This window comes from Cucumis sativus, chromosome 5, assembly GCF_000004075.3.
Source record: "Cucumis sativus cultivar 9930 chromosome 5, Cucumber_9930_V3, whole genome shotgun sequence".
Classification (NCBI taxonomy): domain Eukaryota; kingdom Viridiplantae; phylum Streptophyta; class Magnoliopsida; order Cucurbitales; family Cucurbitaceae; genus Cucumis; species Cucumis sativus.
This window is the reverse complement of record NC_026659.2, coordinates 26699599-26713998: the sequence shown is the minus strand read 5'-3', so window position 1 is coordinate 26713998 and position 14400 is coordinate 26699599. Positions and strand designations below refer to the sequence as shown.

General features: G+C 35.1%; 3 protein-coding genes and 1 long non-coding RNA gene across 12 annotated transcripts; all 4 read right to left on the bottom strand.

Moving 5' to 3' along the window:
- Positions 1-4: 4 nt before the first annotated feature.
- On the bottom strand, positions 5-1060 carry LOC116404062. The gene is made up of 3 exons (XR_004216990.1): positions 911-1060; positions 651-828; positions 5-418 (listed from the first exon to the last, which is right to left on the bottom strand). It is a non-coding gene; the product is annotated as an uncharacterized LOC116404062 (long non-coding RNA).
- Positions 1061-2234: 1174 nt separating this feature from the next.
- On the bottom strand, positions 2235-5231 carry LOC101212045 (pentatricopeptide repeat-containing protein At1g69290). Its single transcript, XM_004135098.3, has one exon. The coding sequence runs from the start codon at positions 4799-4801 to the stop codon at positions 2831-2833; it is 1971 nt and encodes a 656-aa protein (XP_004135146.1). The 5' UTR covers positions 4802-5231; the 3' UTR covers positions 2235-2830.
- Positions 5232-5355: 124 nt separating this feature from the next.
- Positions 5356-9382, bottom strand: LOC101212287 (ureide permease 1). Of its 8 annotated transcripts, none has more exons than XM_011657409.2 (8): positions 9155-9382; positions 8136-8444; positions 7477-7615; positions 7154-7328; positions 6860-6891; positions 6657-6745; positions 6181-6555; positions 5356-5906 (listed from the first exon to the last, which is right to left on the bottom strand). In XM_011657409.2, exons 2-8 carry the CDS (start codon positions 8370-8372, stop codon positions 5751-5753), a joined length of 1203 nt encoding a protein of 400 aa, XP_011655711.1. In that variant the 5' UTR covers positions 8373-8444; positions 9155-9382; the 3' UTR covers positions 5356-5750. The 8 variants fall into 8 exon arrangements, with proteins under 8 accessions (XP_011655711.1, XP_011655710.1, XP_031741464.1 ...); XM_011657408.2 differs by having other exon boundaries at positions 9109-9168; XM_031885604.1 differs by lacking the exon at positions 9155-9382 and having other exon boundaries at positions 5356-5797; positions 5895-5906; positions 8136-9102.
- A 684-nt stretch (positions 9383-10066) lies between these two features.
- LOC101220570 (ureide permease 1) lies at positions 10067-13789 on the bottom strand. Of its 2 annotated transcripts, XM_011657405.2 has the most exons (9): positions 13642-13784; positions 13099-13141; positions 12701-13004; positions 11911-12049; positions 11578-11752; positions 11356-11381; positions 11155-11249; positions 10641-11015; positions 10067-10456 (listed from the first exon to the last, which is right to left on the bottom strand). In XM_011657405.2, exons 3-9 carry the CDS (start codon positions 12935-12937, stop codon positions 10244-10246), a joined length of 1260 nt encoding a protein of 419 aa, XP_011655707.1. In that variant the 5' UTR covers positions 12938-13004; positions 13099-13141; positions 13642-13784; the 3' UTR covers positions 10067-10243. The 2 variants fall into 2 exon arrangements, with proteins under 2 accessions (XP_011655707.1, XP_011655708.1); XM_011657406.2 differs by lacking the exon at positions 13099-13141 and having other exon boundaries at positions 13642-13789.
- Between the last annotated feature and the right edge of the window lie 611 nt (positions 13790-14400).

Sequence of the window (14400 nt, the reverse complement as noted above, 5' to 3'; positions counted from 1 at the left end):
CAGATGTGGGACCTTGAGAACCGCAACTCTTCTCTGATTTGGAAGAACAGACGCTGGAAACATCGCTATTATCATCTTTAAACTGAAGCTGGTAAATCCCACGCCCAGGATTTGCCAAACAAATCGTGTCTGCTTCCGGTCGGTTAACATTTGCTCCAACTTGAGCGAGATCTGATATTTCCAAAAAATCTATGGACGATGCAGACCCAAATCCCAGTTGTCCTGTCGTTTGTGAAGTTCTTTCCCGACTACCCCTCGCTGCCATATGTTCTACTTTTCTCGCCGTTTTCAATAGTTTCTAGCTTTCCTTTCACTTCCACCAACAGAACCTGAATCCGTTTCTAAAAATGAGTTGCTTTGGCTTCTATCAGAAGCAGCAGATCTTTTTCCAAGACCATGCACGCAGCTAATTTTATCCCTTTAAACAATTCAATTGCTATATAATTAGAGTCAATGCGCTGCTCGGCACAATAATTTCTAAAAAAAAAAATAACTAAGTAAATAGAAAGTTCTTCCACTTTGAGCAAGAAAACACCCCAGAAAATCAATCCATCAATCAAAAACCTCTTTTTCAGCAATATAGTAATAATGTTTAAAATGAACATACATCCTAAAAGCTAAAACAAAAACGAAGTTAATAAGAAGCTCACTTGAATCAGAAAACGCATGAAACAACCCCTTCCGATCCTCTCCAATTAACTCCAATTAACTCCAAAAACACAACCACTACCACCACTAAACCTCGCCGGGACCGACACCGGCGATATGCAGCTCCAGTACTCTATCTCTAACACAAGGAAAAATCCTCGAAACCCACAGAAACCTAGCCTGTAATCAATTAAAAAATAAAAAACAAAATCTCAAGAGAAAAGTAAAGTACAGAGATAGAGAAGATTATATCCATAAATACCTGAAAATAAAATCCCGAGAAGCACAGAAATGCAGGAACCGATTCGGAAGATGTGTTGTTTCTCATTAGAAGAAGAAGAAGAAAAAAGAGAAAAAGAAACAAGGCGAAAGTAGAAATTAGGGTTTGGCAAAGGGGAGGAAGAATGGAGAATGAGAAGATGGAAGGCGGTGCGAGAGTCTCGCGGCTTTCAGTTTCCATTAGTAACGAACCATAGCTGCTTTTCGCGCCAACCTTAACTAACTGTTTCCTTAGGTTGGTAGAGGCCCCACTAGTGCTGAGGTGTACCAGCTTTACGGGACGGCCTCTTTTTCCCACTCTAGCTGGAATGCCACGTCATTATATATTACAAAGACGGAGTCTACTTTTATTTATTATTTATTATTTTCTTTTTTAGTTCAAACTTCGTAGGTATGAATTGTAATTAATCTCTTTATGTTCAAACTCTTCTATTTTAATATCAATTCTTAAATAGCTTATCTAAACTCTAAATTGGTCACCAATAGTGTTTATCTAAATACTACTATATATAAACTATTTCATTTTATTTATTTATATATATAGTATTATCGATAACTCGATACGAGAAAAATGATTTTAAAGTTTAAAGAATATGTTTGTTTGGTGTATGAGTTTAAAAATTGTATATTTTTTTAAATGCAATTTTAGAATGACTTTAAAAGGTTTTCGAAGTATTTTTCATTTTAAAAAGTAATTTTAGAGGGAACGAGATTTTTTTTTAAAACAATCTAATATAAAATATAGTTGAATTCTTTAAAAAAATAATATCTTATTTGTAGGGTTTTAACTTATTTTAAAAATAGACTAGAGAAGTAAAATAATAGATTTGGAAAACTTAGAGTCCTAATATACATATTTTTATAAAACTAGACTTTTCATAATTTATAAGATGAATATCAATATATTTTATAATTTATTAATATATTATTAAGTATATATTATTGTGAACAAGGTTGTTTCTTTAATAAATTAAGCGACATTTATTTGGGAAAAAAAAAAGTGAAACGATTAACATAAAAACTCATACACAAGGTAATAAAAATTAATCTTGCATGCATTAATTTATCATGATTTATAGATGTCATATATATAGCCACTGATACAAGGCAACTAAGGCTACTAAGGAACTCAACTATAGTTGGAGTAACTCTAATAAAATTACAGCAAATTTCAATTTAAAATGACGAAATGTTTCATCCTGGGAATGGATGCAAGAGGATGAAGGAGAGTTATAACTAAATAGAGTGATGGATTATTACTAAAGCCAGTTATGATCCATGACTCTCAGAACTCAAGAGTGTATCACTTGAAAGACATAGTTGATAGTTGTATAAGTTATAGAACAAATCTTATTAAGGTATGGTCGTAATTTGAGCCTCTATCACATACATCCGAGCATCTAATACACCAATGATAATACATTCAGCAAACTCTACCTGTACCGAACAAAAGTTACAAATAGCATAGAGAATGGATTTCAAGTAGTGCAGAGTTTTAACTCATGATGCCATGTCTCTAATGTCTGTGTTTTAAGCATTTGAAAAGTCAATCTAAGCGTGTGTTTAGATTAACGGATTCTAAACTGAATTCAAAATTGTATTGCCAAGTTGCTGTTGATAACTTTGAACAATTCGCTACATTCAACAGATCATCCTCTGACAAAGTCGAGGCTTCCAACTTCCAGAAGCTGCAAGTTTTGGCGCAGACCTTCCTCAAGCAAAACAGCCAGCAATGAACTAATGGGGCATTCATCGAACCTTCAGTTCATTGAGTTTCAGTGGAAACCGTTGTTTGTGGCTGAAAATTTCAGAATAAGAGAAGCGACCCAGTTGCCAATTCATGCATCTACAACATGCCACATGTTAGAAATGGTAAACTTTCATATCAAAGAAGTTTCAAATCTCAAGCATTCAGACCAGCCCAGTTCTTGAAAGCAATTAGCGATTCCATTTTCTTGTAGTTCCTCCTCCTCAACTTTGCCACTTTGAGTTTCTTATGAGTCTCCATGAATGCTTGCTTGTATTTCCACTTATCAATGAAGATCTTCGTATCCTTAGTTTTTTCAACAACTTGCATCACGGCGTCAAAGAAACCTCCCTTGACCAAAGCATACAGAAACGCATCAACCAAGTTGTTGTCAAGTTTAATTCCGCTCTCCCCGTTTGGTGTAACCTTCCACTTAAGTTCGTTCCACAGCATTAGAACACAGAAATATCTCTCTGCAGACACATAGCCATTAATTAGGGACAAGAAGGTCTGCTCGTTTGGTTCAAACTGCAGAAATTTCATTCTTCGGTATGTTCTCCTCGCATCCTCGAGTCTTCCAGCTTTGCAAAAGGCATGTATAATAGAGTTCCAATCATGAGTTCCAACTTCAACAAGAGGATCTTCGACAATTTCATCTAAAAAGGCAGCCATCAACTCAGGCCTATGGTTCTCCATTAAGCCAGTCATAATAGTTAGATAACTAGCTTTCGTGTCAGATTTTCTTGTTTCTCTCATGCTCCTGAACAAAGTAAAAGCTGACTGAAAATCTTGGTTCGACATTGATGCCTCTATTAGAGCATCGTAATTCTCTGCATCCAACTGAATCCCAGAACTGCTAATATCCATAATTAATTGGGTGGCTGCAGCTGTTCGATGCTCCTTCCGGTAAGCTTTCAAGATTGGCAAATAGACTCCAAGGCCCAGAGAAACTCCCTGGGAATTCATTTCGTCCAGAATGTATTGTGCCTTATCTAACCATCCAATATTAACACATGCATTAATGATACCGAATCCAATAGATCCATCAACAGCTGATGAAGACTCTAAATTCTGAGCGTCAATAATTAATGCAGATAATTCCTTCAGATTTCCACTTTGAATAAAGCCCTTGACCATTTCCAAATATGTTTTCTCACCAAAATGCACATGTGAACCACATTCATCCTTTAAACTACGCAGCATAGTCTTCGAAACAGCAGCAAAGTTGCTCGCATTAACGTATCCACTGACCAAATTACTAAAAAAGAGATCTTTACAAGTAAAACCGAAACTTCCCATCAAGACCTCTAACTCGATTATTTTCTGGTCAAGACCCTTCAGTGCATACAAATAAGCAAGAGCACCAAAACTTACCTCATCAGGCCGAAGATACAAAAGTGACATTGTTTCAATAACTTTCTCGGCATCTGTCACAGATTCAAGCTCATGGCAACACCCCTCAAGTGCTGCATTACAAGCAATAAGGTCTGGTTTCAAAAAATCCAACCTCTCATCTAAAGCAATCCTACAGTTCTCTTCAAAAACTCTTAAAAATGGAATCAAACTCCCACTCTGTCTGCAAATATCAACAAGTTCTTTGCCCCAGACACTAAAAGGTACGAAGCATCGATTCTTAAACATGCATTTAATCAAAGAAAGAGCAGGGGCAGCAGTGTTGGCACATTTCATAGAAGCCAGTAAAGCTTTAACAGACCCAAAATCCAACAGTTCAGGTTTCTTCTCAATAACAAACACCACAGAAGCAAAGGCCCTTTTCAGATTATGAACGTCCCCAATTGAGGACAAGTGAGCAATAAGTGAATTGGTAAGAGACTTAGATGGGAAAGCAGAGCTTCTCGTGAGCAATTTGAAGGATTTCCATGCCTCATCAGTGTCGCTAGTGAGGAGGGACTTGTGGAGGGCAGTTTCTACAACGGCAACACCGTCTGGAGTTAAATTTTGAGGAGTTGGATCCTGACGGAGGTCGGTGGAGTCTTGAGAAGGAGAAAATGGAGTTCTCTTTCGGGCAAAAAGGGAGGGTTGGAGGAAGGAGTAGAGAGATGGGGGGTTTTCTGGTACAGAGGAAAACGACCTGTGAGGAATTAAACATAGAACTCTCTTCCACATTCTTCAATCGAAGTCCTAACCCTTTTCCCCAATCAATCGTTGCTCTAATCTTGCTAAACCAAATGAAATTATGTTTGCAAAATGTAACTAAAATGCTTAGGGTTTTTCGCTTACGAGCTTAGCAGTTGGGATTTTTCTCATCGTTTACGCAAAATCTGAATCCACTCTGGAGTATGAACTGCGGCTGGCAACGATGTGAACCTTTTGTTGATGAAAGGCAGCGAGCCCGCGCGGTTTGGTTGTTACGAGCCGCGTCAACCTATTAAGGAGAGTAAGAGAGATGGCGAGCGACTTACTTACAGTGGCCGTGCCCGGTGGTCGTCGGCGTGCAGTTGTTCGGGTTGTTCTTTTAATGACTTTTTTTGTTTAACGTAGAATATTTATTTACTAATTTTATCCTTTTTTTTTGTAATTTTTTTTATGAGATTATCTTCAAATTCACCCAAATCTATTTTGCAAATAATAAACATGAAATTCTAAAATTTTGCTTCGTAGTGCTTTTCGGACTAATGAAAATCGGTATTGATAAATGAGTAAAATTTAGAAGTGAAAAATAAGGTATAAAAGATATAAATTTCACAGTAACATAAATATCAAATTTTCTACAAATCGTTCGTTGGGTGAAGTATGTACAATGTTCATAAGGTTAAGGTTCCATAACTTTATTACAACATGGTGGTACAAATAACAAACTATCAACCTTTCAAACTGTGTTACCTTTATTTAACTAATTCAAACTAAACTACTACTCCATCGCTATCATGGGACTAAAAAAATTATTCAATGAGGTCGTTCTATTCTTGCATTCCTTCATTTCGGTTTACGAAACCATCGAAAGCAATAATTGTTTTTTCACTTTTCCCTCCACGACGGTTAAGAACTTCCAGCAGCTGCCATTTCCTTCTAAGTAGCTGAAAATGTGTGTTTTTTTTTAGAGATTTTGCAGCAATTATTGCTTTCGATGTCCTGATGACGCCATTAGAACACCAACAGCCACTATAAACATAAACAACATGCTGATGAGCAAAACATAAGTTTTCTTGGACGATTTACGGTATTCTCCAAATAGAAGAATTCCCCAAAATGTGCTCACCAGTGGAAGTGCCTGAAACATCCCATTCCAGATTGAAACAATAAGGTAAATGATCATTAAAGCTCATCAACAATATTCATAGAAATAGTTATATGGAATTGTTGAAAGCCCCGTTTGGTAATCATTTAGTTTTGCGTTATTGGAATTTCGCAAAGAATTGAACCCTTTTACTTTGGGAGAGAATCAAACTATTATCATAACTTAAAAGATAATAGGCTCAACTTTTAAAAAACAAAATGGGACTTGAGGTATCAAGATACTGCAATAACAAAGAGGGGAAATTGACCTGTACAGCATCTGCAGCTGCATAGCCAGCAGCTTGACCACCCATGAACTGAAGGCCATTGCCAAATCCACACAAGAATCCAGCCAACAAGGCCCATCCTCTACCATTCCAGTCATTTACATAAGCCTTGAATGTTGTTTTGGGCAAGTTAAGTATAGGGCGGTAGAGGAAGGCAATGTTAAGAATGACGCCTAAGAAAAAACAAGAGACCGAGAAGTAGAAAAACGCGGTATAAACATTCAAGTGCGGGACACCTTCCTTTAGAGTGTGCCATTGATCATTTGTCGCCAAGTTGAATGCTGGAGAGAAGAGAGAAAAGCAAACACCAGCAAAGAAAGTTAAGAACAGTCCAACGAATGCGCTCTTACCAAACACCTGCAAAAACGATATCCTAGCCACTGAATAAATGTAGAATAGAAGAGGAAGAGAATCAATGGCTTGATAAGGCTTATATTACTTATAGCGGCATTACACACCTTAATGGATCTTCTATTCTCAAGTTCAACAAGAAAGTCCGCAGTCCCAGCTTTTGCCTTCAGTGAAAAATAATCGGCCCTTGCCAAGTCTGTTGATTCAACTATACCGGTCAAAATCCAAAGCAAACAAGCCAAACTGCTATTTTGAATACAAACTGCCAACAAAAAAATAGTAGTGTAGATCATAGCTACAGAAGATTCACCTTTGTTTGAAAATGAAGCTGCGTTAGTTGTGCTGCCAAAAATTGAATAAGAAAGGATACATTATCACACCAAATATGTATGAAAGTCGATCGGTCTTTTCATATATAGAACAAAACTCCAATAGAATCCAAAATAAAAGAACTTTGGAAACAATCACACTGCAAATAGATCACAGTCAAAATGCTGAAACACATTCAAATTATATGAAATATGAATAAGATCATAAGACCAACAAGACAACGAAATACGTTCAGAGTTTATAAACATTGGCACAGTAAGCAAAGAAAACATACTTTAACCCTTTTTCTGTATCGGTGGACAATGTATCCAGTTTTGCTTTGTTATCAGCTGTGTTGGATGAATGAACAGCAGAACCGAGACATACCGCAATCAAAAAGCAAGCAACACCAGGGAAAAGTATCTCGGCTTTATTAATTTTGTTGTCAAGAAAGTAGTTCACGGTTGTACCTTTTATATATAAAAAAAAATTCAAGCAACGCCCCAGAGGGAGCATCCCATCAAATTTCAGACATTATATTTAAGAGATTCTCTTCACCTGAAAAAAAAAATGCAAAGACAAATTGAGTAGGAAATAGAATGGAGTAAAGATACTGACCTATAACAACTGTTATACTTGCAGTGATCACTTCTGTAACCGATAAACCAACTAAAGCAAAAGCATACTGAGTAGAGAGATTTCCTAGACTCAGAACTATACCACCCCCCATTGCAAACATGGCAGAAGACCAGTTATCCTGCATACAACATTTTAGTACATACACACTATTACGGTACATGATTTATCCATGTAACTAAAGCACTAAATAACCAATAACGTATTACTAGTGCCTTTTGCAAAAGTGTTTTTTAAAGTGAAACACTTTTTTTCATAAATGAAGGATTTGTTTGGAATTTGGATTGATTTTTAAGTGCTTCAAAAGTATTTCTAACTGCAAAAAAAAATGTTTTTAAACGCTTAGAAAGTCAATTCAAATAAAAATAAGCTCAAAACATCCTTTATAAACACTTTTGAAAGAAACACTAGTTAAGTACATCTTTCTAAACTAGTTTTAGAACAGTACTTTCACCACTCTAAAAGTCGTATCAAACTTGTGCAGTTGATGACCAATAGAGCAGTTCTTAATTACTAACAGATGATCAAATTAGTGCCAAAAGATGCCTAATGATATGGCTGGTTATTTGCCAAAGATCTTAGTTATGGAACTGAGAAAATGAAGAAGAATGAAATCGCACAAGTACATAAACAAAAGCAACCTGATAAAGTTGTTGAATAAAATTCGGACTATCATCTGAGCTCTTTCCAATCTCACCAAGCGTTAAAGCAATAATTACAGCAGCCAAAAAATTTGTTATGGAGTAATCGAGGTAAGTATGCTGAGGAAGACGGCCCCGCCGTTCTAGGAGAGTCAAGAGTGCAGGCCATGTTCCCAAAAAGAAAAGCGCTAACAGCATACATGCTATAGCCCCACCTTTGCTCTCCAACACATACATGTTTCAAAGCCTCCAAGAATATTAATCCACTCTAACTATATAGTCAATAACTTGTGAAACGGCAAAGAAATCCTGCAGAGAATGGTGATATGAATCACAGAATTAGTCTCGTTATTTCCCGCCAATGAGAAAACATGTAAGATCAAGTACCTAGATCACCAAAACAATGGTAGCAACAAGAACTATCCAAACGGAAGGAAACCCAAAAGACTCACAAAACCCAAAGATTTCAACAATCTGAAGCCCCCTTCGAAAACCAAGTTACAGGTGAAATCATAACTCGATTATATCAATACTCGAACACTCGCCTCTCCCGTGTGTGAGAATATTCAACAAGTGGAAGTCAACATTAATTAAGAAAAAAACTGATATTGCATGGATTTGAAAGCAGAATCTAGACTCTTATACGATCTTAAAGACGAAAGCAAGAAAACTAAACAACACCATCAAACGAATTACAAGTTTAATGTCACATCTCACAAACAGAGAAATTCCAATCCTATACCCAGAAATGAGTAACGAACAGCCAATCAATCGGAGAAAAGAAAAGAACAAAAAGGCATGGAACAACCTCCAAAGCCAATAAAATACTCAAAAAATCGCAATGGGTTTGAGAATCACAAAACGAATCAAACCAGAACACAAATTAAAACCACTGGAACATTTCAAAAATTTGGGGAAAATAAATAGAAAACGGAATCTCAAAGGATGACTCCGTAGAATATGGAACCCCCACCCAATCAAACTTCGTAATCTGCTCACTTAAGTCAAAGATTCCTTACCCTTTTCCCATCAAATTGAACTTTTTATTTCCAATTGCGTCATTTTGTGTTGATGGTTGAGTGGAACATGCTTGAGAAGGTAACTTCTCTTCTCAAAGGTGGTAAATTCCATAATTTGTTGAGACCCATCTTGGAGATTCAGATGACAACGAACATTGATGGTTGATTCCTAATTACTGTTTCTTGGTATTCTGAATTACCAATTACTGTTTCTTCTTTCGGCCGCCCATGGCAACAACACCAATCCATCTAATTCAATTTCTTAATCAACATTTTCAAATGTACACAAAAGAATTAAAATATATTTCCAAATCAAAATGAATCTCAATTTTTATAAATATTTTCCCTTACCATTTTTAATAATTTCCTTAAAATGAAATATAAACTCAATATCAAAACATCTCTTTTTAGTTCTTCAAAATTTGTATATTTCTCTTTAGATTTTTAATTAATATTTTCACATTTATTAAAAAAAAAAACACTTACATTCTCAAACCAAAACAAAATTCTAAAAACTACGATCTAGTTCATTTATAGTTTTTGTTTATTGGAGGTTTGTTTACATGATATTCACTTTTTGTTATAAAGAAAACTTGAATTCATACATTTTTCCAACATACTTCTAAAAATAGCAAAATAAATTAAAATATTTACAAGCTACAGCATATCAATGATCATTAGTTATAGAATTTGCTATTTTTGAAAATTCCTCTTTCTGTGATGTGATATATATATATAACTCAATTATTTAGTTCAATTTCTTTGAAAAAGAAAAATTATGACATTTGTGTGAGCTTTGAGAATAGGAGGATTTAAATGAACGAGAGAGCAATACATATTCATTATTATTGGCCAATATTCACATTGGAGAATAATTTAGTTTAAAGATGTGCAGATTGCTAAATAGAACTCTTAAGAAAACCGAAGTCATTTAAATATAATCTCATATCATGGAAGAAACTAACTTTGGTAGTTGTAATTCACAATTCTTTTCTTTTTTTGACAATAAGTAGAGTGAGGGAAGCAAAAACTTTAACCTCGAAAATAATAGTACAAGTTTTACGTCAGTTGAACTATGCTGCAACGGATCTAACTTGTACAAACATATGAGCTTTTACAAGATTTTCTTAATGGTTTTCCAACACCTATCTCATGTCTATGTCCTGATGAAGCCATTAGAACCACAACAGCCACTGTGAACATAAACAACATGCCCGCTAGCAAAATGTATGTTTTTCTCGATGATCTTCGGTATTCTCCGAACAAAACTACCCCCCAAAACGTGCTCACAAGTGGAAATGCCTGAACAATCATTTAAGATTCAACACACAACCAACCAAAAACGATTGAGATATCAGAATACTAAACTCATTATATTGTTGATAATATTCAGTTTGATTTTAATTGATCTTATCAAGAAGTTAAAGACTAGTTTTAGTCGTCAGTATCAAGTTGCCATAATAGTATGTAGGATGAAGGCACTGACCTGAACAGAATCTGCTGCTGCATAGCCAGCAGCTTGACCACCCATGAACTCCAAACCATTGCCAAATCCACAGAAAAGACCAGCCAACAAGGCCAATCCTCTACCATCCCAATCAGTCAGATATCCCTTGAATGATGTTTTGGGTAAGTTTAGTACAGGACAGTAAAGCAAGATGAGGTTAAGAACGACTGCCAAGATGAAAAATGATGTCGAGAAGTAGAAAAATGCGGTATAGACAGACAAATGTGGGATGCCTTCCTTCAGAGTGTGCCATTGATCATTTGTAGCCAAATTGAATGCAGGTGAGAAGAATGAAAGGGAAACACCAGCAAAGAAAATTATGCACAATCCAACTAGTGTGCTCTTACCAGCCACCTATAAGAATATATAAACAGAAACTGAATCAGTGGCCTTAAATACTATTGATCCATCTTGGATGCTTTGTGTCATATAAAGAAAAGAAGTTTCTTTCTTGAAGGAATGTAGTCATTAATGTAGTGGTATTATTATAAACCTTGATGGATCTTCTGTTTTCAACTTGAACAATAAAGTCTGCAGTTCCAGCTTCTGCATTTCGCAAGGAACAATTGGCATTCTCCGCTGATTCAACTATCCATGTCAAAATTTAAAACCAAAAAGTTAGATTGTATTTGACTTGGAAATAACTGATAAAAAGAAAGTAATAGGACATAGATCTTGAAGATTTTATCATGACCTGAAATTGAAGAAACATCAATTGGCCTGCAAAGATGGATTTTGAAGTAAAATATATTCAACATTCCTTATAACTCAAGAACACAAAACAAAAAACAACCAGCATATCATTCACAAGGCTCCACAACCAGGAAAGTTATGCGACTATGAATGATCATAACATCAACTAAACAACGAACAAAGAAACAGTTGATAAATTTACAAGTCAATGTAAAAAACATACTTTGACTCATTATTGGAATCCTCGGACAAGCTTTCCAACTTCATTTTGATATCAGCCGTGTTGGACGAGTGAACAGCAGAGCCAAGACAAACTGCAAGCAAAAAGCAAGCAACACCGGGGAAAAGAATCTCTGCTCGATTAATTTTGCCATCGAGAAAATAGTTCATGGTTGAGCCTTTAAAAGAAAAAGAAGAAAACCAAAGTAGAGAATCCCATCAGACATAATACATGTATTCACGTAACTTAATAATAACAACTGATAGATCAATTTCTGCCACCGAAAAGACAAACAAACATAAAAAGAGTAAAAGAGAATGGAACAAGTATAGAGACCTAAAACTACTATTATGCTACAAGTGAGCACTTCTGTTACTGATAAACCAACAAACGCCAAAGCATATTGAGCTGAAAGATTCCCAATACTCAGCGCTAAACCACCAGCCATGGCAAATATAACAGAAGGCCAATTGTCCTGCAAACAATATTTTAGAAGATTATACACCATTGCAGCATGATTTACAAATGTAGATGAATCAAGAATAGCAGAAGATTAGAAAAGATTGAATAGAAATTTCTTCTTGGTCGTCGATTCCTTCCAAGTTTACCTACATAGATCGAAAAAAACAAAACTAAGAAAAGCTAAAACTCTGTTAGATAACTATTTGGTTTCTAAAAATTATGCTTCTTACCAATAGTTTTCATGTTTCCTATGTAAGAATGTGAATACTTGATCAATTTGCAGACACAAAAACTAGTAATTGTGATTTTGATTTTAAAAACACTTTCTAAAATGTAGGCAACAAAATATAGAAGACAATGAACGAAGTGATGTTTAAAGACTAATCTCTAAGAAATCACTTCATGATTCAACTCAAGTGGAACCATATGAATGAAAACAGACCATATGTTACGAGAAAAGGTCGTGAGATTGAAAAACGAGGAGATGAATTCAACCCATTCTTTTCAAACGAACGAACTATAAACAAAGTTAAGACTCGGACATTATTTTTAACAAATGATCCAATTAAGCTACAAGAATTACAATGATTTGCCAGGTTTTGTAGTAATGGAACAAAAAATATGATGCAAATGAAGTTTTCAAGAGTAAATATATGAAAGCAACCTGAGAAAGCTGTTGGATAAAATTTGGTCTATCTGGTGAGCTCTTTCCCAACTGACCAAGTGTCAGAGCAAATATTACAGCAGCTAAATAATTTGCGATGGAGTAATCAAGAAAGATATGCTGAGGAAGACGCCCCCGCCGTTCGGGAAGACTCAAAAGAACAGGGTAAGTTCCCAAAAATATGAGGGACAATATCATACATGCTATAGCCCCTTCTTTAGTCTCCACTAAATACATGCTTTAACTTACAAATTATAACTCCACTCTGGCTCTATGATCAAACAATGAAGAAATACCAAAGATCCTGCAGAAAGAGAGTGATATTAATCAGTCAGTTCAACGATAATCCAAATAGTAGTAAAACCTTAGAGTCTGAGACCTATGAAATCTGAAGTTACCTGACAATGGCCACTGGATTTCAACAACTTAAGAACAATATAACTGTTGTGAAATCGACAAATAAAGTCAAATAGAAAAACATAAAGAGTAAAGAATCAATGTAGAGATTTATGTGGTTCCTAAACAATGTGCTAGCTAGTTTACAGGCATAGAGAAAATAGTTCATATTACAAAGCAGAGACATCTTTAGCGGTAGAGAGTTTATATAGTGCTCTGAAAAACGTAAACAATATAAATATACCAAATACGAATTCAACCCATCAGCGATTCAAGACATTCAAGATATTCCAACAATTAGAAAAAGGTGAAGAAGAGATACAGTCTATTAAAAAGATCTAAACCATTTCAAAGCTATGGGTCACAAACAGAGGAAGAAACCCGGGGAGTGTTCAAAAGTGATCCAACCAATTGGAGAGCCAAATGACTTCCAATCGTCTTAAACATTCAAAACTAGAAATCAAACTCCAGCAAAGTGAAAACCCAAGAAGCAAGAACAAAAGGCAATACTGATTCCAAAAACTTTGGAGTAAATAGAATCTCACCTGAGTGTTTGCTGATACACTTAGATTTCTGTTATTGTGGAGGAGGAAACTGCTTCAAAATAAATTATCTGTAACTTATATGAGACAAAGGAAACATTGAACACAAATCAACCAATTTTACTTCAAAGTCAACTGATTTCCATATGGTGGATGTGATTGTGATTTCTATCTTTTTTATTAAAAAAAAATAAATAAAGTCAGCAGATTCGACAGGGACGTAAAATCTTTATTCTATATTTTTTTCTAAAGTAAAAATTTATGAAGAACGATGCTACTACACCACCAACAGGCTTTTTTGAGTCATATGGTAAATAGTAGATAGACTACTTGATATACGTTGGATAAATAACAATTTTACTTTTTGTATGTCAATCAAGGCTATACATTTTAAGTTCAAATTTGAATAAATTCTTCAATTTTCGGTTTAATTAGTACTTTAACTTAATCAACTTTTTATTTCTTAAAAAACATCCTAATTATCATGTGCACAGAATTCACTTGAGGTTCAATTGTAATGTTGGTTTCCAATTAAGAAAAAAAGGTTAGAATCTAATACTAACTTTATTGATTTCTTTTTTTCTATTCTCTTCTCCGGTTTCCTTCTTTCCCATTTCGGTTCTTTACTCAATTAAGCAGTATTTTTCTAGTTTTCATCTTTCATTTCTCTTTTTTACTTCACTCTTTACTTTTACATTTTTAGATAGTTGTATGGTGTTTTGATAACTAGTGTGGTCGATCAATTGGAGTCAGAAAATCCTT

What these genes read in the sequence shown, in the direction of transcription:
- LOC101212287 (XM_011657409.2), bottom strand. Translation starts at nt 8,372, where the DNA reads ATGTATGTGTTGGAGAGCAAAGGTGGGGCTATAGCATGTATGCTGTTA. An exon ending in GATACAGAAAAAGGGTTAAA is followed by an intron (nt 6,892 to 7,153) that starts GTATGTTTTCTT and finishes AATTTTTGGCAG; the next exon opens with CACAACTAACGCAGCTTCAT. An exon ending in CAGCTGCAGATGCTGTACAG is followed by an intron (nt 5,907 to 6,180) that starts GTCAATTTCCCC and finishes GGGATGTTTCAG; the next exon opens with GCACTTCCACTGGTGAGCAC.
- LOC101212045 (XM_004135098.3), bottom strand. Translation starts at nt 4,801, where the DNA reads ATGTGGAAGAGAGTTCTATGTTTAATTCCTCACAGGTCGTTTTCCTCT.
- LOC101220570 (XM_011657406.2), bottom strand. Translation starts at nt 12,937, where the DNA reads ATGTATTTAGTGGAGACTAAAGAAGGGGCTATAGCATGTATGATATTG. An exon ending in TTATCCAACAGCTTTCTCAG is followed by an intron (nt 12,050 to 12,700) that starts GTTGCTTTCATA and finishes TATTGTTTGCAG; the next exon opens with GACAATTGGCCTTCTGTTAT. An exon ending in TAGCATAATAGTAGTTTTAG is followed by an intron (nt 11,753 to 11,910) that starts GTCTCTATACTT and finishes TTTCTTTTAAAG; the next exon opens with GCTCAACCATGAACTATTTT.